This window comes from Zeus faber (genome assembly GCF_960531495.2).
Source record: "Zeus faber genome assembly, chromosome: 12".
NCBI classification, from domain to species: Eukaryota; Metazoa; Chordata; class Actinopteri; order Zeiformes; family Zeidae; genus Zeus; species Zeus faber.
Window position 1 is genome coordinate 15320162 of NC_137196.1, and position 23717 is coordinate 15343878.

Here is a 23717-nt window from a genome sequence, read left to right on the forward strand (position 1 = left end):
TCCAGCGATGGGGCGCCTGTGATCAGTGCGCCAAAACAGTGTTTTTATTTTACCCCGTTTCCTTATGCAACATAACAAGCACCGGGCATGATAGGGACACATTCTCCGCCCCGGCTTTGTCGTGTCCCCCCCCCCCCACTTCTGAAACCAAAGTTACGCCCTTGCATGTGATGCTGATTCTCGTTGCTCTTTACTGGCTCCCCATCAAATTCAAAATCCATTTTAAAGGTCTTTGTCATCACCTATAGAGCTGTGCATGGTAAGGCCCCTGCCTCCATTAAATATCTAGTGTAGCCCTATGTCACCAGCAGGTCTCTAAAGTCCTCTGATCAGGGTTTGCTGGTTGTTTTCATGATCAAGAGTTCAAGCTAAATGAGACCGTGCTTTTGAGGATGTGGCGTTGTAAACGTTGGAACTCTCTCCCTTTGGAGTTAAGATCTGTGGACACTGAACACTTTTAAAAAGCAGCTCAAGACACATTTGTTTAAACTTGCCTTTGTGCCAATCTGTCTATTTCTTATCGTGTTTTATGTTTGTATGTATATTTATGATTATCTGCCTCTGTGCAGCACTTTGCCACATCCCTGCTCTTGAAAGGTGCCGTACAAATAAAGTTACTTACTTACTTGGGTGATCGGATAGTTCCAGACCAAGGGAAAGATGTCAAAATGTGGTAATGTCAATTACATAAAGTCAGCTCCCAAATATAGCATGACACATGTTGCCATGAAAACACGAGCACAGCACAAGATGTGCCACTCAAGCAGCGACCCAATGCTTCAGTGAAGTATTTTGACAATCTCGTTTCAGTTCTCGTTTGGACTCGCTACCCTCGCGATCAACCCATTGCAAACCTGAACCTAGGTGTGTTTTCCGCATCATAACTCATAATGTGATACATCAGCGAGGACACGTCATCTACCTGCTGCACTACGTGTACTCCCATCTGGAGAAGCCAGGAGCCTCGTGACCCTGTTCCAATTTGGCCCTTCACGACTCCGCCTAACGCTATTACGACTCCGCCTAACGCTATTACTGCTTTAACGCTAGCTCTCTTCCCGTTTCTGAGTGAGTGAACCTGAGCCAGAACAGCTGAGTAACACTTCAACTGGCCCTCGATACTGAGGGAAATAAAGTGGAGGCTTGAAAAAGAGGGGTGACCCAGCATTCATTGCTGTACCAAAGCATTGATGCGTAGAGAGCATGGAGGGGGCGGAAACGACAACATCCCTCAAATATAAATTAGCAAAGAGAAACATTTAAATAATATGCCAGGCCAAATGTGGTGTTTTTTCACACCTGTAAACATTAGTAAGTATTACTAATTAGTAAGTGCCAGTTACTAGCTAGTGCCATTAGTTTTTGGTATATCATGTATTGCACTTGTAGCTTTAATGAGGACTTAATATTGTCCTTTTTAGACAAGTGAATACAGGTATCTGAGGTCCCCAAAACAGGTTTTTGATTTTTTTTTTGATGAAAATACCACTTTTACCCATTCCCATGTCTTTAAACTAGGCTTGGGCAATTGGACGAATATATCGGCAACCGTCCATCAGCAGTTGTTTCTTGTAGCCGATTGTTTTGGGGCGATTTTTGTCCTTTTTATTATGCTAATGCAATGACCTGTAAAGTGCAATTTAAAGAGTGTACAAATAGGAACTGTTATTCCGCATTGCCGCTTTAACCGCACCCAGTGGTCTGGTGAAATCCTCAAAAAGAAATAAATCGCTGTAAACCCCATTTCCAGGTCATTCTGAAACAGGCTTTATCTTTTTTTTTCTTTGGTTCGGTTCAGATTGGAAGAACAACGCAATGGTGCAGAGTGCACTCAGACACACACACACACACACACACCTTGGGGGAGCTGCCACAGCCGCCGCCGCCGCCTCCTCCAGGGAGCCGAGACGCAGAGCCGGGCTTTCCCTGGGATAATTACACGATCTGATGCTTTTATTTAATTTTTTTTCTATCCATTTAAAACACCTAATTAAGCAGTTGTTTAAACCGAACCGCTGCGCTGGGCTGAGACCTGGTGCTCTATCCCAGGCCGCGTTTGCAAAGACGGCAAATTACTTATTTTACTTCCTTCGGCTTGCTGGTGACGTCCGGGTTAAAACCAAAATAACGGCATGCAGGATTGCTGAGGGAGAGGGTGACGGGCGCGTGGAGCGGAGATGCTCCTCCAGTTGGGAGACCGGCTTGGGGCGATGCTGGAGTGGCTCGGAGCTCAGCGGGGAGCGTGGGGGTTCTCCACTGTGGTCCCCATGAAGCGTTCCCGCACACCGGAAAAAGGGTCAATAATTTCGGATTTTGATTTTAGATTCCAAATGATCGAAATGATCGAATGATGGTTCCTGTCTGTTTACGCGCCAACGTCCAGAACTTCAACGCGCGTCGCTTCGTGCCGGTAAAGGGGCGAAAATTGACCTGTCTACCGGGGTGTTTCCATAAAAGCCGATCGGAGCTGGAGCCGATAAATATCCGTCGACTATTGCAGGGTAATATGTCCTGGGACTGAAACCCGGGTGTTACCTTTCCTACTAATGCCAGATGTAAGCGGGTGTTACCAGGTTCTTGGTCGGTGGGAAAGGGGTATAACCGTTCTTACCAAATTAATGCTTCTTAAACTTCACCAAGTTTTCATATAAATCATACCTGGGTTGTCAAAGAGAGATCAAAACAATAATAAATTGATAATCAGATTTTGTTTCCCAGGAAAACACCTAAATAATTACCAACCAATAGGTGCCAGCTGCTTGGCGATGTTCCATATAAACAGGAAGTGGTGACCAAGAGAAACAGGAAGTGGTGACCAAGAGGAAGTGCGTTCCCTCTAAACAGGAACTGACAGCGAGGAAGTGCACCCCATGTATCAGGATGTGGTGAGAGAGAGAGGAAGTGCTTTCCTTGTAGACAGTAGGTGACAACAGAGGGGAAGTGCATTTCGTGTAAGCAGGAAGTGACCACAGAGGGGATGTGCGCTCCATGTAAACAGGAAGTGGCGACAGGAGAAGTTCCCTCCGTGTTAACAGGACGTGACGACGGGGGAGAAGTTCCCTCCGTGTAAACAGGAAGTGACGGCGGAGCCAAAGTGCACTCCCATCGAAATGGGGAAAAAATGACGTCAGTGAGGAGATGCGTCCAAGAACCGTTTCGGTTTATTCTTCGTCCACCTCGACGCTTCACCCGTGACACTTGGAAACGAGTGTCACTCAAAAAGAAGTGGGAAGTTGCTCCCGTTGGCAGAGAAGCTCACAGCAAGGCCGATGGACCAGTGTACGGCACCGGTGTACCCCAGGGAACTGTACTGTCCCACTCCACACCATGGCGGTCCACTCCGGTGACTTAAACTCAGGAATGTGCCACCTCCAGAAGTTCCCTCGGCCGCCTCCACCGTGGGCTGCGTCACTGAAGGGTTCTGTCGGACGGTGTGACCCAAGCCGCCTGCAGCGCAACACCCGGGAAGGAGGCGCAGGTGGCGCACGTCCGACGAAGCAGGAAGCGGAGGAAGGAGGTGGAGATGGTGGACTCCCGCGGGTTCCTTGGTGCGCAGATCAACAAGAAACCGGACCGGACTTGCCACGCCGAGGCCATCTACAGGAAAGGACAAGAGCAGGCTGTTGTTGTGCAACAGGCCGCCATCCGTCGGTGGTAGCCAGTGCACTCTCCTTTGCCGTTGGTGTGCTGGGGAGGTGGCGTCAAGGCTGGCGAGCCCGGGGAGGAAGATGGGGATGAAATTCAACGCCAGCTCACCCCTCCACAGGTGCACGACGGAATGTTTGGGGTGTTCCTTTGTGCCAGACAAACAGCGGGGGAAAAATGCTCCAAAGCTCAATTCCTCTGCTGCCCTCATTTACAAAGCCTTGAACATTCCTTTATAAGTACTTCATTATTAGTACTACCATAATTATTACTGCTGCTACTATTATTACCATTAATACTATATCCTCATTTTTGTTGTTATTCTTAGGATAATTGGTATTTTTATGGAGAGGGATGTACACATATCTACTGTACCAGCTTATTACTAGTACTATTGCATACTATTGCTACACACTGCTGCTATATATCATTTGCACTTTACTTTAGTGTAACTGCCAACTGCCCATATTGGGCTCAAAAGTTAACATAGTGCTACTCGCTGTTGATTTCCGTTTCTCGATGTGTACATATCTTTAATTTGTTTAAAAAAAAAAAAAAAAAAATGATCCCTTTCTTGAATTGCACTGTTTTGCTGCTGTAACACCTGGGTTAATAAAGTGTCATCTCATCGCGACAATTTGAAATTTATTTCCAGTAAATGGCAGGAAAAAAATATTCCCAGAACAGCTACCTTACTTACCTCACCTTACTTAACTTGACCTTTTTAGTTTTGCATTTATATTTATAGCTGCATTAAGCAAAATTCAAGAAAATGGTATTAACAACCCCCATTCCCTCGATAACACCACTACTATCTCTCATTTTGGTATATTAGATGATCTATTACATGATATAGTAGTATGGTACAGTATTGTATGCTATATTAGATGCTATATTCTCTCTATAGATCTCTATTCACCAGCCACTTGTTTAATCACGCAGGGACCGCCATGGAGTTCTGAGCCGCCTGTTATGGTTTTATAGCAGGGGGAGAATAGCCAGTTAGCTCTGACGTCAGAAAGACTTGAGGCGGTTGACCGGGTGGATGATTTTCAAGGCGATACGCGTTATTTAGCATTCGCATTACAGGAAGCCTTCTGGTTCATTTGAATAGAAGAAATATCACTTAATTCAGCCTTAAATTCCCGCGTCAACAGCGATTGTAAATTCTAATGATGAGTAAAGTGTGAACAATGTATAAATATTGAATGTGTCTTCCCCTCTCTCCCCAGCGATAACATCTTGATATCGGAGGAGAAACAGCGGATACTCTTACTCGAGAGGGTAAGTACACCACTACTACACTACAGTATAGTCTTCTTGACTTTTTAAACTTTGACTTATCATTGTATTTTTCTCCAAATTTTTTGCAGACTTTACATATGAAAGAAGAAGAAAACAAGCGCCTCAGTCAACGACTGGTACGGTTCAAGCTTTAGGTCGTCCTCACTGTGCTTAGTCTGATTGAAGCTAAAAGAGCAATGTGCCGCCAGCGCCACTAGGTGGCAGTAGCATCAAAGATCAAAACCCTGACCCAGGAGGCGAATCACCCGCGAGGAATTAAATGTTAAGTTAAGACTTAACGCTGGGGTGCAGCGGCTGATGTACTTGAGTGCAATGGCACGCTCAAAAAAGCAACAGTTTGTGCCGCTTATAAAATATAAACTCTCCATTTGCAATGGTTATTAAAGTCCTTCCAATAAGGCATTCTATTCAGTTGTGTAAATAGAAGCGGTGCAACAGAATAGTGCATTGTTACAGTTGTTTTAAACCTAAGGTTTGTGTAGAACAATTTGCGTCTGATCTTTTTCGTTCTACTTATATCTCTTGTTTCCATATAAAGGTCCTTCTTTTTTACTTTTCAAGTTTCAGACTTTTCAGAGTGTGACTGAAGTGCATTTTTTTTAGGATTTTATATACGTACGCGATTTGCTCTCAGGTCTCAGTGAGACTAATTGAATAAATTAAGCATCGCTTTATGTTTTTTGTTTTTTTTTCCTCCCTAGATGTCTCAAAGCATGTCCTCGGTATCATCGCGGCATTCAGAGAAGATCGCCATAAGAGAGTGAGTCCACGACCACAAAATCCTATTTTACTCGAGGCGTCGTCCCGTTAAGCGTGTTACAATTAAACACATTATCGCGTCTTTTCTCTTTGTGCATTCCCATTTTGTCTCTTTGCATTTCGGGGAACTGGATTTCATCATCGCCATCCTCCTCCTTGTGTCTTTTCCTCGGCGCAGTTTCCAGGTGGGCGATTTGGTTCTCATCATTCTGGATGAAAGGCACGACAACTACGTGCTGTTCACCGTGGGTCCCACCCTCTACTTCCTGCACTCTGAGTCCCTCACCGCCCTGGACCTGAAACCAGGTCGGTTCCAATCCCGAAATCTTATCTCAATATTACAGGACGGAATGTAGTTTCCCCTATTGAATTTGTTTTCATCGTGCCATACGATCAGCCGCAACATTAAAACCACCTGCCTAACGTTGTGTTGGTCCCCCTTGTACCACCGAAATAGCTCTGACCCGCCTAACAATGTTCAGGTAGGTGGGACGGGGGCAAATGAGCCACATGAAAAGCCAGGAGCCAATGTTTCCCAGCAGGACATTGCCCGGAGGATCACACTGCCTCCGCTGGCTTGCCTTCTTCCCATAGTGCATCCTGGTGACCATCCACATGATGTAGAACAAAACGTGATTCATCAGACCAGGCCCCCTTCTTCCACTGCTCCATGGTCCAGTTCTGACGCTCACGTGACCACTGTAGGAGCTTTCAGCGGTGGACAGGTGTCAGCACGGGCACTCTGAGTGATCTGTGGCCACACAGCCCCATACGCAGCAAGCTGTGATGCTCTGTGTCTTCTCACACCTTTCTATCACAGCCAACCTTTTTCATAATTTTTTTTTTTTTGCTTTCTACTGCGGGATTGGCCCAGACGGGCCAGCCTTCACTCCCCACGAGCATCAAATGAGCCCATGACCCTGTTGCCGGCTCAGCGGTTGTCCTTCCTTGGAGCACTTTTTGGTAGGTACTAACCACTGCATACCAGGAACACCCCACAAGACCTGGCGTTTTGGAGATGCTCTGACCCAGTTGACAATTTGGTCCTTGTCAAAGTCGTTCAGATCCTCACGCTTGCCCGGTTTTCCTGCTTCCAACACATCAACTTCAAGAACTGACTGGTCACTTGCTGCCTAATATATGCCAACCCTTGACAGGTGTCGTTGGAACAAGATTCACCTGTCAGTGCTTTTTATGTTGTGGCTGATCAGTGTGTAGCATGGAATTATTTTCTATAGGAACTTAAAATGACACATTGTATGTGTCTGTACTTAATTAAAAAAAAATAAACTGTAATGACTTTTTTTTAGCATCAGGGACTTCGAGACGGCCGTGGGTCCTCGGCAAAGTGATGGAAAAGGAATATTGCCAGGCTAAAAAGGTATTGTACAGCTTGTTGGAAGTGGTTGTAGAGGGCAGGGCCACATTGTACAATGACTAAGCTAAGTACTCACAAAAACTCTCTCTGTCATCTTTAGGCCCAAAACAGGTTCAAAGTTCCGCTGGGAACAAAGTTCTACAGAGTGAAAGCTGTTCCCTGGAATAGGAAAGTATAATAGCCAAGTAGTGAGCTATAATGTTAATATTTATATTGCTTTTTGAACTGAATATTCAGAATATTCTCATACTTGAGAGTTTGAAAAATTGAAAGACCTTGAAATTTAAATGAAGATTGTCATGTTTTTATTTTAGTTTTTTTTTTTTTTTTTTACTTTATTATATATATATATATTTTTTTTTTTCTGGTTTTGTTTTTCAATTTAACATCCCATCTGCTTCCAATTGTTTTTTGTTTTTTTTCATTTCATTGATTATGTCATTGTGGACCAAATGCTATTACCTTGTCGGGGCGCTGCCCTATACACTGTGGCATAAAGCCTTTTGGCCTGTGTGTAAATTGAACAAAAAAAAAGTATTTGGATGTTAATATTAGTTCTCATTATCAACATTTGTCCTTTTGTGAAAAATACTCATTATCAACATAATAAAAAAATTACATTTACTATAAATGTTAATGGGGGAATGTTCATGGCATGCATATTGATATATTTTCTTTGATTTACTTATCCAGATAAATGTTGTAGTTGGAAATGTAGTTAATGCTGTTACTCACAAAGCAGTATGGCCCTCTGTTAATACTGAAATGTACATTATGACTGACCGGCCAAGGCGGTTGTCATTGCAATCCTTGAAATGCACTTTCAAAAACAATGCTTTTGTTTGATTTGAAAAGGGAAGTAATTGAGCTGTCAAAAAATAAGGTATAAAAAAACTTGACGGCGCAACCTTCTCGCATCCTAGAATATTGATATGTAGAAAGAAATACTTTGTGACCGTGTTTCATTTATTGGAGGACATTGTACATTACCCATCAAATCACAAATGTAACAAAAATGACTGTATTGTAAGAGATATTAGAGTTTTCAAACAATAAAGGATTGATCCCGAAACGTAATCTCAGAGACTCGTCCTCAACCTTCTTGTCGACGCTGAGAAATAAATCCCACCTTCACGCCACCAGCGACCACCTGCCCGTTTAGAACCAGGGTGGAAATGTGTATTTCTGGGCTTATTTGGTTAAAAGTGTAATTTCTATCATAGGGTTAAGAACTGGTCAATATAAAAACACAATAATAATAATAATTAATTACTGTTAATAATAAATAATAAATAGCATTAATTGACGGTGCTGACAATTTTCTGGGACTTCAGGAAATCTCAGTAAAAAAAAAATAGCATTAACGAGACGTTCTGTTTTTTTTTTTTGCTGGTTTTTTTTTTTTGCTCTTTTGTAGAAATGGTTAATGTTGGCACATCGCTGCAGCAAACAGACTTCAAAAAGGCTTCGAAATCGGGGCCCAAGAAGGCGCAGTGCGGCCCTCGTGGAGGAGGCAGCGCAGAGCGACGCCACTTTCCCAGTTCACAGCGGGGCGCATCGCAGCTCGCTGCTCCGCACCATGTGGGTCTAGGGGTGTTTTAACAATGTTTAGCTTTATTTTCCTCCATTTAGCATAAGCCCGTTGTCACATTTGGACGGCTCCGTCGTAAATTGATGGTGTGATTCCTAAAAATTTTCGGGACAGGCCTCTCTGAATGACAAAATATGCGACAACAAACATTCGATACCGAGGTGGCTGGCAAGCGGCGGCCATGTGCACTGGACAGGCTCTTAGTGTAAATGTTTACAACCCCCTGCTGAGCGCGGCGCTGCTCCCATCCGGCGCCATGGGAAGCAGCACGGCCATGTGCACTAACGCAAGCTCCCATCAGTGGAATGGAAGTCAGCTCTTATCACTTCAAATACCTGAAGACAATAAAAAAACGCAATGTACGTCTTAAAGTATTATAAAAATATATCGTAAATTTAGATTTTAAATATTCATGTTAATGCATTGTTTTAACTGATCCTCGAACACTGTATTTGGTATAACTTAGTCAGCAAAAACAGATTTATTGGATCGCATAAAATTTGATTTTTAAGATTTGGATAGAAGTGCACGGGCCTTAGATTTGCTAAGGACTGCGCTTGAATTTTCTGATTTTAATCTCTTTTCTAATCTACAGCTCTTGTTGTTAATCGGTGTCTATATGATTGTCAATGTTTAAGTGATTTTCAGGTGTAAATTGACCCAATAGGTCGGTAAGTAACTCGCGATATGCACTCAGTTACACACGATGAAGTACATTTTTGAAGAAATGGTACTTTTTCGGCAAAGGTATAGAAAATTAATTTTTTGCGAAAATGTAAAAATATTTTTACCTCTTTCCTTCCTCCCTCTTGACGTTGAATCAAACGGTTATTACTTATTTACTTACAAGTACAATTCTTGATTAGGCTGTTCCCTCACCTCCAATAGACCTAGCGTTTTATTTGTGTATTTAAAAAAAAAAAAATACTAATAAAAAGAATATATCTCATCAAATGTACTGACATCCACTGTAAACAGGGACAGGAATATCACTGCTGCTTTGAAACCGCCGTCAGTGGAAATTCCAAAAGACATTATCGCGGCTATTCTCCGCGTGTCAACACCCACTGGAGGCACTGAATGAAGGTTTAGACTAGAGTCAATCTGAAATATCAAAATGATTATTTGGAAGGAGCGGAAGCCCCAAAAGAACGGCATATATACGTGCCCCCATAATGTGTCTCGGATCTCGCCCCCCTTTTATCGCCGAGGTCTTCTTGTATTTCGCGATTATACGCACGAGTTGCATTCGATTTTTTATTTTTATTTTTTTTAATTTTTTCCCCCCAATATCTCGTGACACGACACTAGATGGGAAAAATAAACAGGCGCTATTCATCAAGTCTAATATATGCATGAACTTCAAATGATGGATAAATAAAAATAAATAGCGGAAGCCTCACAACATTTATATTTTCTGGAAATCTCAAATGGGAACCCGGAGTGTTGAAGAGGAGCCAAAGAGGCATTAAGGCTGCAAACTGCAAACCAAGGAGTAAATCGACTTAATGCCATCGCCACATTTCCACCCTATTCATGTCTAAGAAAAGGGTTGAGGGGAAGAGATTAGGTTATATATCTGCTGTCAGGGACTGGAGATACCAAGTGCACAACTTCACCTAAACACGCCGCTGATCAAACAGACATGCCTTAGCAGACATGCTTCCTAATCTCATCCCCCATTGTCCCGCTCGCCGCCTCGACTACAGGTTCAACAGGGAGAAAGAAAGAAAGAGGGAAAAAAAACAAAAAAACAACCTTAGACGGGGGCAGATTAAAACGTGTGATGAAACGTCTAAGAAATATGTCAACACACTCGATATCGGGACGCTCCGTTTTCCTACCCACACGACGAACATAATCACTATTAGTAACACATATCCACGTAAATGTGATAATAAGGGGAAGAAGGAGAAAAAAGAAAAAAAAAAAAAAAAAAACCCCAACATTTCCCAAAAACACAGTTCTTCTTCTCGGGTTCATCGCGTCGGGAAATCATTTGCCATCTGACGGCATAGTTTTATGGATAATTACTGTCGTGGAGATAATGCGGCGCGCGAAAAGAGGGCGACGCCGGGAGGCTTCTCCGCTCGCTGCGAGGAGAGTGCGTAGGTTCACTGGCGGAGCTGAGCCCGCGTGCCCACGGGCACGCTGCGCGGGGAAAGTTTTTGGGTTGACGGGCGTCCGCGGCGCGCCGTAGCGCGAGATCGCATCTGGCGGGGAGAAGTGCAGGATATGGCTTCGCCGTGTGTTTAAAGGGCAAATTATTTTCCACATTAAGTTCAGAGCCGTCCATAATCCGTCCCCCGATATAGAATAGAACTATTTCATTTTCGGTGGAAAAAAATAATAATTATTCAAATTCACCCTATACTGCAAATCCCATTGATTCCCAGTGCATGACACGGAGAGCGAGAGAGAGCGAGAGAGAGCCAAACACAAAACCGCAAATACGACTCGGGTAAACATTAAAATCTGTTGTTTTTATTTTACTAATCTGGCCGCTTAGTGACAAGAAAGTAATCAATACAAATAGTTTTGAAGTGTCTGGAAATAGACGGCGATTTAAACTGTAACTAACAGCCGTGCGTGGTGCAGTGGCGGTGCAGTGTTGAGGAAATGACACCAGCTTTGATGGCTTGTATAGCTTTTGAGATGAGCCTCTTTATGCCGCTTGCGGTTCCATTATGGCTTTGTTGGAAAGCTTGTTTACCTGCTGATAACATACACTGGTGGATTCAGGAGCAGCGATCCAAAAATCTGCTGCCAAAGTCACTCAAGTCTCATTGTGCGACGGGAGGGGAAGAATGAAATGTTTACGCGGAGGGGAATGCAAATGCTAAATGTGAAATCAAACTATGGGACCAATAGGGGATCAGAATAACTTTGCCAAGTTTTTATTTTTAGCCGTGGTTGCAATGCCTCGCATTGTGGAAAACGCTCCACATTTTCGCCTCGTGTGCCGAGGGTTTGGGGAAAAAAAAAAAAAGCCACCATTTATCGTCTGGGGAAAAAAAGCGGTCGAAACGCGAGGATTTTTCAGACTTTCCTAATCTGATGAAGCGCAATGCGGGGATAGAATCGACGCAAAAAACAGAAAAGGACGCTTTTATTAGATCGCAATCTGCAAAAACAAAAAGGGGAACACGTGTCTTTGTGCGGTGAATATCCGTCCGCCCTCGGAGGAGCAAGGGTCGTGTTTTTTTTTAAATGCGATTCGTGCTCTGGGGTCAGAGGTAAGACCCCCGCGGTTTGCAAATCAAAGTGGAGGCTTTTTTTTTTTTTTTTTTTTTTTGCGAGACCCCCACCCCCCCAGCACCACCACCCAAGGCAGACAGGCAGGCAGGGCTCCAGGGGGCCAGCAGGGCCCTGCAGACGGGCGTCTCGGGGGGCCAGGTGACCCCACGGGGAGGGTAAGCAGGGAAAACACCCGAGGAGGGGATGGGGGGTCCGGGGGGCCCCCGGCGAGGGGACGGGGGCCCGGGGAGCCACGCAGTGAGAGAGCGCGAGAGAAAGAGAGCGATAGAGAGAGAGAGGGAGAGAGAGAGAGAGAGAGCGAGGCTGGCGATGGCAGCTGTCAGCGCTTTGGAAGGAGAAGGAGACAGATTGTGCGTTCTGTTGGTGCAGCCAGTTCGCCACCTGGCAGGCTTCTCCTTGTTAGAACTTCTTGCTGTTTTCTGTTCTCGTCGGAGAGAGAGAGGGAGGGAGAGAGGGAGGGAGAGAGAGAGAGAGAGAAAATGTTTTTCCTTCTCGTCTGTGTCTCGGGGGAGGGGTGGGGGGTGGGGTGGGTGGTGGGGAGGAGGGGGGGGTTGAGTTGGGATTTGTCAAAATGTTTAAGAATGTTTATGAAATGCAATTACGACGGAGGACGTAGCTCACTCCCATGCATTGTCGAGGCGTGGTGCTAATTAATTTCATCCAATGTGCGAGTTTAAACGCTGATGTGGAGTGGAAAACGAAGTGTATGTAGAATAAAATACCTATTTTAGCCGACTGTAATTGAAATAAAATTTTGCATGGAAAGGGGAAACGTGGATCGCATCGCTCTCGTCCTGGCGGGTGAAAAAGCTGTGGTTTGTTTGTGTTTTTTTCTCATTATTTCACAATGATTCTACACCCACAGATGTGAAGGGTTAGAACCTGATTAAAGATATCCTGCACCCCCTTGAAGAAGAGAAAAAAAAAAAAAATCCCCAAAAAATGTTGTATCGCAGTCTGTATTTTCCTTAAAAACGTTTAATCTGAAATAAAACTCCTCTGCGATCTGATCAAATAGGGAATAATTCAACAAAAAGCAACAACAGGGTACTGTTGGAGCCAGAGGTGGCGCTATACTCTGGATGTCCTGGCTCGGGCTTTTAAGGGACATAAATTACCATTAATTAACACATGCATGCAATAAGAAAATAATTAATTCAAGTTATCAGTCACCTCTTCCCTTCCAGGAATCTGATTGACAAGATAAAGTAATGTGCAAACTGCTTTTCAAAGCTAACAGCCTGGAGCACCCCTCCTATTAGTTAGTCATTCCCTCAGTATCACACCCGGAATCTGTCATTTCACAATTTTCTCCCATAATGCATATGTGCCGCTCGCACCGCTCCACTACGGCGGCTGCCATCTCACAAGTTGCTACAGCGAATGAGACAATTCCCGTCCAGTTTTTTTTCGGCTCCATGCTCAGCGAGCATCTGAGGCAGACGGGTCAAGAATATGGTACATTCTGTTCACATTTCTCAGGGTTCTCCGGAAGAGGGAGAAGAATACCAGGCCCGCGCCGTGTCTTGGGATCACATCGGACGATGTGATGTCGGCGTTAGCGAACGTCTCGTCAGTCTTACAGCGAGTCGGGAAGATGGGAAGGGCGCAAACCGTCCCATCCGAAGCTTTGTCGATTGGGAGTTCTGCTGTGTGCGGACAAGTGTTCGTAAAATGTCAAAATCTCTTCATTCCATGGAACTGAAATGGAAAGAAGTGGCTTTTCTATATTATGTGAAGCTGATTGTCAAACCTGTGACGCCACGCTGCTCTCCACGCGTGCCGCTTATTATATTACTTCTTCCAACTTCTATCACATTTGAACATTTTAAGTTGAAATCAACATTATTTATATTCAAGCAATGTAGAGCTTGCTTACAGCGAACCCCCTCAGTTAATTACTCGTTATTCCTGACCAGTATGCCAGTTTAACCAATGTGGTTTCGTGGGAAATCTCAGTTGGAAATTAATTGACCGTCACCACAAAAATATTGTTGGAAGACTTTAATTAAACGCTGTGAGTGACCTTCATACGAAATGTTTTAATGAATAATTTCCATTAGTTGGTCATTTGCGCGCTTATACAGTGGGATGCACCCTCGTGCAGGGTTTCTCAACCTTTTTCATACCAAGGACCTTCGATTTGATGCCTTCTGGAAGGGCCCCGATCTGAGACGGCTTTTTAGGAGACAACGGTGAAACTGGGATTCGTTGTTGTACATTCTCTAATGGTGCTGACATCCTGTGAATGTAATAACGGTGACGTTGAACTTTTAATCATTTTGCTGGGGAGCCCCTGGAACCTCTTTAAGGACCCCTGGACCCATGTTGAGAACCACCGCTGTGTGTGTGTGTGTGTGTGTGTGTGTGTGTGTGTGTGTGTGTGTGTGTGTGTGTGTGTGTGTGTGTGTGTGTGTGTGTGTGTGTGTGTGTGTGTGTGTGTGTGTGTGTGTGTGTGTGTGTGTGTTTTTTTTTAAGTATCCGGACTATCAAAGCAGTTTGCCCTTGGAGGACTGTATGTCTAAATGGGTGTAAAAGCTGCATCTAGACGCCGGCCGCACAAAAGTAGTTGTGTTTGCAGGGAGCGTGGTGTCAGCCGGTCCCAGGCTCGGCGGCCCTCTGACTGCAGCTCAGGACATGGCCTCGTTTGTTCACGGTCCCCCCTCTGTGAAAAGAGTTATGCTGTCCGTTTTGAATGCACAGCGTTTCTCTTTGTGCGCCCGATCAAAACAGAGGGCAAAGTTAGTCAGCAAGTTGCATAGCTTCTGCATTCTGATTCTTCAAGCCTCTTTTGTACCAAGTTTGACACAATGTTTTACACCACGTCTGACCTGAATGGGATGCTGGAGGTAGGAACGGGCTTTTTCCCCCATCTCTCTCTCTCTCTCTCTCCCTCTCTCTCTCCCTCTCCCTCTCTCTCCCCCTACGAATACAAAGTAGAAATAGGTAGAATGTAAATGAACTTTTCAGATATTTCTCAACCCGACAAATGTGCCGCGCAACTGTACAAGTGGAATGATTACACAATGGTGCAGTGCGAACGCTGCTGAAATATTTATGCACGTTTATCTGATCTATTTCCTAGCCACTAGGTGTTTGTATGTGAATCCTTGGCACTTTTCATATTACCTGAAGGCAAATGGTATAGATTTATACAAGTTATTTACAACAACAGCCAAGCCATTCCTCTGGAAACTAGGCTGCAGATCAAAGGATTGTTTTGATCTCTACTTAGCATATTTGTTTAACCTAGCCAGTGATTCTGAAAAGTGCACAAGCTTTCCGTGATATGCAGAGCACCCTTTATCCGTCTTTTTCTTCTGTTAGCTCTGGATTTAAGTACTTTCTGTATTTAGGAGACAACTGGATTTGCCAGCTTTTGAAATTTAGTTGCCCACTGCTAGCAGTCTTGGCACTCAGAAATAGATAACTAGGTATGTTCCACTGCTAATCCTGATCGGCCTTGTAATAGTATTTGCGGACTGTACAGCACTCAATTAGGGTATAATGTGCTATTTTTATTTCCTGTAAGTTGGATTAAATGTGGGAGAAAAATAAAACATGTTTGTTTGTTTTTTAAGTTTCCATTCAGTTTCCCGTTTGTGCACTTTGCAAAGTGTTGTTTTATACGGTTTCAATCAATACTATTCTGCTCACATACGCTTTGCAAAATGTCAGGAGAGAAACAATAAACAATGTCCAAACGCTCTGTGAAAAAAAGATGCCAGGTCAATCAGGAAATTTTCTGGAATGCTTAAGAGAATGCATATGCAGACAATGCCCTAATTCTCTCTTACTTTGGGTTTGGTGGAAAGATGAGCCCAGGTTTATTGAGAGCCAAAAAAGGGGGCAGATGGCGCACAAGAGGGATAAACCTGGGAAGTCATGCTGTAAATGTGTTTTACAGAAAACAATGAAAGGAGCGGACAAAGCGATTGTGGCAAAGTCCTTTGGAAAATGCGAAAGCGGCTCTCCAAGGTCCAGGACCATGGAGAAGCCGGATGAGCCGTCCGAGGAGAGCAAGGAGGAGAGCCTTTCCAACTGCACCTGTGAACCCCCCCCGCCAGGCAAGAAACCGCTCGCTTCCACTCCCTCTTCCTCCTACCTATGGCTCCGTCCGAGGCCTCCCAGACCATGCTTTGTGGCGATTTTAATTATTACTGGTGTGAATTGTTTTGTTTTTTTTGCCTTCCCGATTTGACTCTCTGGCCCACCATATCCGGTGAACAAACAAACCACATTGTTGGGCAAGAGAATTCCTTTTGAGGTAAAGTGTGTCTCCGATGATACGGCGTTGCCAGAAAAAGACAAAGCAAAAAATAGCAAACAGAAAAACAGTCACAGGTGCATGGGAAAAAGAGCGAGCCGAGTGAATGGTCACTGTGGTCCCCAGGAGGTCTTTCAATGTAAGCCAGTGCGGTGGGTGGACTTCTGACAGGGACATTGGTGAGCAGCCAGGTGGAGTGTGTAACTGAGAACGCCGCTGTTTATTCTTTTCACATGCTAATGCGGCTCCTGTGTGACTTCAATGCGGCAAAACTTTTTCTTGGGAGTTTGATTTCTTTGTTGTTGTTGTTGTTGTTGTTGTTGTTGTTGTTGTTGTTGTTATTTTTTTAGTACCTGTTTGTTTCCCGACAATGGTTCGCAGACTCAAAGGCTTCCACACACCCGTCGATGTAAGCCAAGCAGCGCGTTAAATAGCGTGTATAGTAGTAGTAGTAGTAGTAATGAGATGTTGTGCTTTATTATTTATGTCACTTATTTTTCTATATTCGCTTTCTGACACTAGACATTCGTTTTCATTCGTCTCAAATTACTATACACATGTAAAGATGTTCTCGAAGATGTATTCATTATTAAGACAGATTTTGAAAGTCAGGTTTTCAAGGACGACACCAAAATATATTAAATTTCTCAAGCCTTATGCGATCACATGGAACATGTTTCACTTTTGCATGAATATCTTCACCTTTTTAAATAAACCCATACGATCAAATGACCCCTGGTATACGTTCTGTACAATCTGTAAAAAGCATCAAAGCCACTGCATCTGCCATCTGTACTTCTAGGATCTCCTCTGCATAACCATTAAAACAAGCTGTCTCCGAGGACATCATTCGTATTTCAGCCTCAACCCTGAATTACTGTGTGTTCATTATAATTATAAGGGAGGAGTGTTGCCAGGCTAGACTGCACAATGCCAGGTGCACACTTCCATACTCTCCCATTTTAAACAACTCCACGCATTAACAGAGTATCCACGTGCTATTCAGCCATCACTTCTCTCGTCCCTTTTCTCTCTCCTGCCGAAGCTCAAATTGGCCGTCAAAGCGTGTACGCCGAAACAGACATATTGGGGAGAAAGTGCAATACTTTTTTTAGTGTTCCATTTTCCTAAGCCTGCTTAGGTTATGTGACTGAGCCTTGCCGCTGTGTGAAATTTTATCCCAATACTGGCACTGTATCCCTGTGAGGGGGTCTTGTAAAATAGGTTTACTTAGCGCCTTTGCTGGCATTTTCCGAAGATAGCAAATGCATATACACTGTCCATGATCGGATTAGCTGTTCAACAAAATGATGTAACACTTTGTCTTTCTTGAGAGGGAATAGGTTTCTGTGCTCAAGTTCAGCGGTCATCGTACATAGAGTGGAAACATCAGAAAGCAGAGCGTAGATAAACCGCACAGAACATATCTGTTTTGGTGGAAAAGCCTAGCATGGACCATTAATCCCATAATAACCAAGTATGGATGATGAAGACATTGCACAGTGAGATGTGTCAAATTATCAGCTATTCTTTCATTTCTGACACCATATAGTTTAAATGACGAGCGTTTTATCTTGCTGCTGTTGTCCTCCAATCCTCACGATATTGGATTTCAATTGTTATGTGTGAGATGTTACAACATCTATGTAGTATGTAGTCCGTCATGCCAAGTACACGGAGAACACGTATCTAAATATAAAGACATATAACTGCACACACAAAATCTAAAGGTGTGTACAGACAGAATGTTAATTGCGTAATTTATTATATAATTGAAATCTGTTAAAATATATCAATCTCTCCTGCTTATTTACATTTTAATTACTACTATTACTTCTTTTTTTGGATGTGGCCACAGCAAGCACCAATTCCTCCCCTACACTAGAAAGAAGAAAATGACTGTTTTTTTTCCAGTAGAGGTTTAGATGCTTGTTTATCACTTTTAAATACCATCATCTTTGCTGAAATCCCCTCTCAAAAGAACCTTTCACTTGCTGGAATAAATTCAAATTAAAATTTAAATCCCTCTTTGCATTTCTTCAGCCTCTTTTAAAATAGCTGCCTCCTTTTAGAAAGCTGTTTATGTAGTGATCTGTTCATAATCCAGTTTGTTTCTCAACAGCGAAAAACACAGAAATCGTATTATCACTATCTTGGAGAGATGATGCGAGAAATCAGGAAGTATAAATGTCTGGATATGTGCAAGTTTTCAAAGTTATAATGCTGAAAAATGTGGCAGAAGGCTTATAATGAGGAACAGTGCTGTTTCCCTTGAAAAAATGTGTCGTATGTCGCACTGTGATGGTTTAGAAAAGAATGACACCACCTTTAAAGAAATAGAAAATGTAAAAGATAGATAGATAGATAGATCAATCGATAGATAGATAGATAGATAGATAGCATCTTGGAGTTCATAGCTAAAGATTAAAGCTGACAAGTCATGCAGAGCTTTCCTATCAGCCCTTCCCCAATCTCACAAGATGCTTACCTTCCGAAATATGAATAATAAAATAAAAAAAAAACAATTTCTAATCAGACATTTTATAAATATAAACAGAAGTAGGAGACATTAACATGCAACGCCTTTTGATAACAATCCGGTCCAAATGTAAAATGACTCAGAAGAGGCCATAGGGAGATTTAATTCACTCAGCTAGATTGGATTTATTGTTTGGATACAAATTATAATTGTGTCTCCAGAAAGTTAACCAAGATCTAAACAAAAGGAAATCAATGACCAGCCCCTATTAATCAGTCAAAGCTAGCTACTTGTGCTAAAGAAACTTACTTCATAATCAATTTCTTTGTTTTGCTCAAAGGGCATTTGCATGTTGGTTCATGGTAGCAAGTGTTCTGTATCTACTGCAATCAAAGAATTACAAGCCTTTCCACATTAATGGAGGTTTTTTCCCTCCTTATTCAAGTGCATATCTCTGAATGCTTGTAATGATTTTGGCTTAACCTAACATTGTTAAAAAATAAAGCAGTTTGATGCTGTAGCTTTTCAAATAGTTAGTTTCAGTCATTTTAAAAATTGTCATGAGACAATGTTAAGGTTAAATACCACATACATTGAAGTTGAATATCTATTTTCTATCTATTTTTTTTATGGAAGCTGCAAAACAACCCAATTCTATGTACAGACTAAATGTTTCCCATTGCTTTTGTGTCTAGACATCGTACTAGGAAGGTCATTACCAGGCCAAAATAAATCATACACCTGATTCCACTGCTAAGATGTCCATTTAAGGCCCCCAATCTGAGCCTTTATCTCACCATTAGTAGGCGTGTCTGTTTCATTGTTTGCCCGTCTGACAGCAACAACAACAAAAAAAATTGGAAAAGGAGCCCTTGGGACCTCAAGCGCTAGACCTAACCCTCTTGATGAACCGACGCAATCAGCCCCAAGCTTCCAGTGATATAAAGTAAAGAGCATGACTGACTGAGCAGCCAAGCACGGATGACAAACAAACAATTCAATTATTATTGTTGTAGGGAAGCTAAGCTGAAGAAATCGTGGTAAAGATATACTGTAGTTGAAATATTGGTAGTCATGCCCCTTAGAAACTCATTTACTGTTAAATTGTGGACATCCCGACTAGTGTACAGTATAAAGAAAACAACATATAAATGACTGTATATCCAGAAAATCAGGACCAGCGACTATGTCCTACTATATGAATTATTTCCACAATATTATTTAAAAGTGTGTTTGTGGGCGTACTGTTAATGGATAGATAGATATAGATAGATATGTTTGAACGTGTACAAATTAAAGCCTTATACGTCCCTGAACAAATTCTTAAAATTCAACCTCATCTAGGAAGTGCATAACCATTGATTAACTCCGGTCATATTATGAAACAATTACACAGATCATTTGATCATACTATTTCAATCAGTCATATTACACTCATATACTATTTCAATTTGTCCACAATTCTTCCATGCTAGTTGGTTCATTAATTTACTGTATGGGGACCATCCAACTGTGTCCTTGATGCTCACTGTGAGATTCATACTGACTCTGGACACTCGACTACAAACATAAGATTTAGGATTACATCTGGATTAGGACGATAACTGGCCGCTGGGCACCAAAACAGAAAGACTTCTTCCTTGGACATTTTCCTCAGTAAAGCGGCGAAACACAAAGCAATACCCTTGTTTGTGTTTGACATCCAGACATGTTGATTTACACTGTAGGGGGTTAGTAGACCCAAAATCCTTTTGGACAAAGCTACTTGTACTGTAAAGATGAGCATCTTGCACAATAGAAAAAAACAAGCAATACAAAAATGACTGCGAAATAACAAGGATATAAAAGAAATAATTAATTTGTCGATATATAAGCTGCACTGATCTTAAATATGACTCAAATGAAATGAACACTCAAATGAACACAGAAACACTAACTACTAGAAATTATAAGATGCTATGAATCATGAGGACAAAAATGTCGTCCTCGGTCGCTTATGGTAAAGCATGTAGGCCACTGAACACATTGACAGCTTTTATCTTTGCAATGTACGGATCCATGATTACAACACTCTTTATATCGACATTTTTTTTAATAAGGACAGTGATTAGACAGTTTCACCGTTAAGTGTCATCTTTCACAGTGAGAAACGCAAATTTCTGCCTCAATCTTCTCCAGACTGTCATCTTAATTCTCCTCTATTCCACGGAGTGCAAAACCAACAACAAACACAACCTAAAGTTTCACTTTCATCAATCGACAGTGCGATTTGAGGCTATTATCAAGTAAAAAAACATTACATATACAGCACACAATGGCCGTACTGTAATAGTCGCTCTGACAGATACAAAACACATGAATTATCAAGACAAAACCACATTTCCACCTCATGGTGTCTCCATGATGGAAGCAATCACAATCCAAACTGCATGTGCACAGTGGCTGCACTTCCTTTGCTGAAAAGCTGCAGATAAAGTATTTCAAGCCAAAATTCTTGGCCAGAAGGTGCTGCTTGGAGAACCGTTTGGGAGCAAGTTAGTAGCTGTCACATGTGCAAGCTTTATGTTTCTTCTTTTTTTACAAGAGACAAATTTGTTGGATAACAAACTTTTTCATTTGCATTTGCAATTGTTCAACTTTCCCCAATAAATCTACCAGGAAATAATAATTTAAATACCATTCCATGAGTTCTGGAATTTTATAAAACTCGTCTTTTATAGCCGTTGGGGCCATTGGGGTGGTTGGGTACGGGGCCGTTACATGGTGGATCTGGCCGTGCATAAGATTCAATAACAGAGACAGAAATGGGTCTATATTTGTGTATAAATGTTGAAATATTATGGATGTGTCTTCAAAGGACAGCAAATGAACATATTGTTAGGTTGCCCATGGTCACACGCAAATCACCCCAAAGGCGATTTTTGGTAAGTAATCTAATCATTTCTTTTAGCTGAGGCTGAGTGACATACACTGGAGATAATGATCCCCATGACAAAATGTTGTGTATTTTCAAAGGCATATTCCCTGTCTGTTTGACATTAACATAAAGATAGTTCTACATCCCCAAGCCATATCAACAACATGTACTTATGCTTGGTGACTCCTATTTGCATATGCAAATTATTTTTTTAAATTTAATTCAGTCCTTTTATGTGACTTTCTCTGGCGAACAAGGCATCAAGTGGTTTCACAATGGCACGGGATAGGATAGGGTTGCAGTATCGCCAAGAACAAACATTTGTGTCATTTTAGACCAATAATAAAGCATTACAGACAAAATTAACCACAGTTTAATATAGATTTTTACAGTTCTATCATTTTCAATGGCAAAGCATGAATACACACCATTGTTTGAACATCCTGGCTGCCATTTGAAATTAGTACTGCTGCTTTGTTGAAATGGGGGTCTGAAGTGTGAGTGAGCGAGGGGAGGCATGAAGTTCTGCCGGTGACATTTTGATCTTGCACTGCATTAAAAGAATGCGCTGAAACATATTTGTGTATGTTTCACAGGGGGAAGCTTTAACGCTGAAACAATGGGGTGCTTTGACATTTCACTTTGCTTACATAATTTGCGGCACAATGCAAAAAAAAGCTTTTAGACACACAGATGTGACCCATTGCAATACCTTTCTAAATGCAATCAAACACTTCCTACAAACACAAGCAGGACTTTTTAAATGTGAACCCTTATTTGACATGTAATTTTATCCAACCCACTCCTCTTACATTTGTCCATCAGCTCTCACCAGTTATTCCCACATTTTTATGTTGATGAAATAGTTTCACAAAACACTAGTTTATGTACTATGTTAGTAAATGAGGCAGTGTTTTTTTTTTTTTTTTTCATTTCAAATTTTGATTTCCAGTTATGGAAACATTTGTATTGACAATCCACAGTGAAAAAAAAACAGTTACCCTATGTTCCATGTTTCTCTCTCCCAATTCGTCAAGATTGTGTGTTCCACAAGTTGATCCTTTTAAGAGCTATATTTTGTTTCCAGTGCGCTTCCACCACAAAGCTGTTGCCTCGTTCACAACATGAATTAATCAGCCCTCGAACAAGCACCGTTGTATCTTTGCGGCGAGATTGTCTGCATCAGCAAAGGGAGACGAAAAAAAAACAAAAACATGTTTTCATTATTGGATAAGATGCTTCGATAGATGGCTCTTTCTGCTCATATTTCCAGACCGTTATGAAGCACAAACGGTGTGCGGCGGCGATGGGGGAGAGAAACAGAGCAAGTCCACTCCCCTTTGTGAGTCTCTTTCCCCATGTACCATAAATTGGCTTTTGAAGACAGTTAGGAATTAGACTTTCAAATGAGGCATTAAACAAGGTGATGATCAACTGCCAAACCTTAAGTAATGATATGCTCCATCCTCGAGTCCCCAGTCTTGCATAACCAAATGTGCAGATGACACACAAAAAAAAAAAGCGCTCTGAAAACACATTATTACACATTGTGTTCACACATCAGTCCCTTGAGAGCGGCGGCGGCGGCGGCGAGGGGACATAACGGGAGAGATAAGCGCGTTTGGGTGGCCCCTACCGTCCTCTGAGGAAGGGGCTACGCTTGGATCTTTCAGGAGGCCCCTTTATGGGTATCACTTTATTTTAAATCCCGAACCCCAGCACCCCCACCACCACTCCCCCCCCCCCCACGCCTGAGGCTCCACCCAGAAGTGTGGCCGCCTTTGTCATTGTAATCTGGCCCCTGTTTGCTAAACGCTTCCACTGTTTACTCTGTGCTGTGGGGGGCTTGTATGAACAGGAGTCAGCAGGGCGCGGGGTGACATCACTGCGGCTGGGGGCTTTTTTTGGGGAGCTGCATTTGGTGATGTCTTGAGAGGGGGGGGGGGGGGGGGGAGGGAGGTTGAGAGAGACCGGGGGCCCTTTTCCCTTTCAACCCCCGCCCCCTTCCTCCCCCTCTCTATCCTGGGCTTGTGGAAGGGGTGAGCTAACTCAGGGAGCTAACGTGGCCCACAGGGAGGAATTATACCTCGTTGCTTAAATAACAGGCTAGCGGTCTTC

The 23717-nt window shown here is 42.7% G+C and overlaps 1 protein-coding gene across 1 annotated transcript in view; it reads left to right on the forward strand.

Moving 5' to 3' along the window:
- Window positions 1-8151, forward strand: part of rb1cc1 (RB1-inducible coiled-coil 1) — a 35009-nt gene extending 26858 nt beyond the window's left edge. The window contains exons 18-23 of the mRNA XM_080011558.1: window positions 4878-4929; window positions 5019-5066; window positions 5652-5710; window positions 5888-6015; window positions 7020-7090; window positions 7188-8151. Of these exons, the coding sequence (XP_079867684.1) occupies window positions 4878-4929; window positions 5019-5066; window positions 5652-5710; window positions 5888-6015; window positions 7020-7090; window positions 7188-7265 (436 nt within the window). The 3' untranslated portion in view covers window positions 7266-8151. The remainder of the gene's footprint in view (window positions 1-4877; window positions 4930-5018; window positions 5067-5651; window positions 5711-5887; window positions 6016-7019; window positions 7091-7187) is intronic.
- The last annotated feature ends 15566 nt before the right edge of the window (window positions 8152-23717 follow it).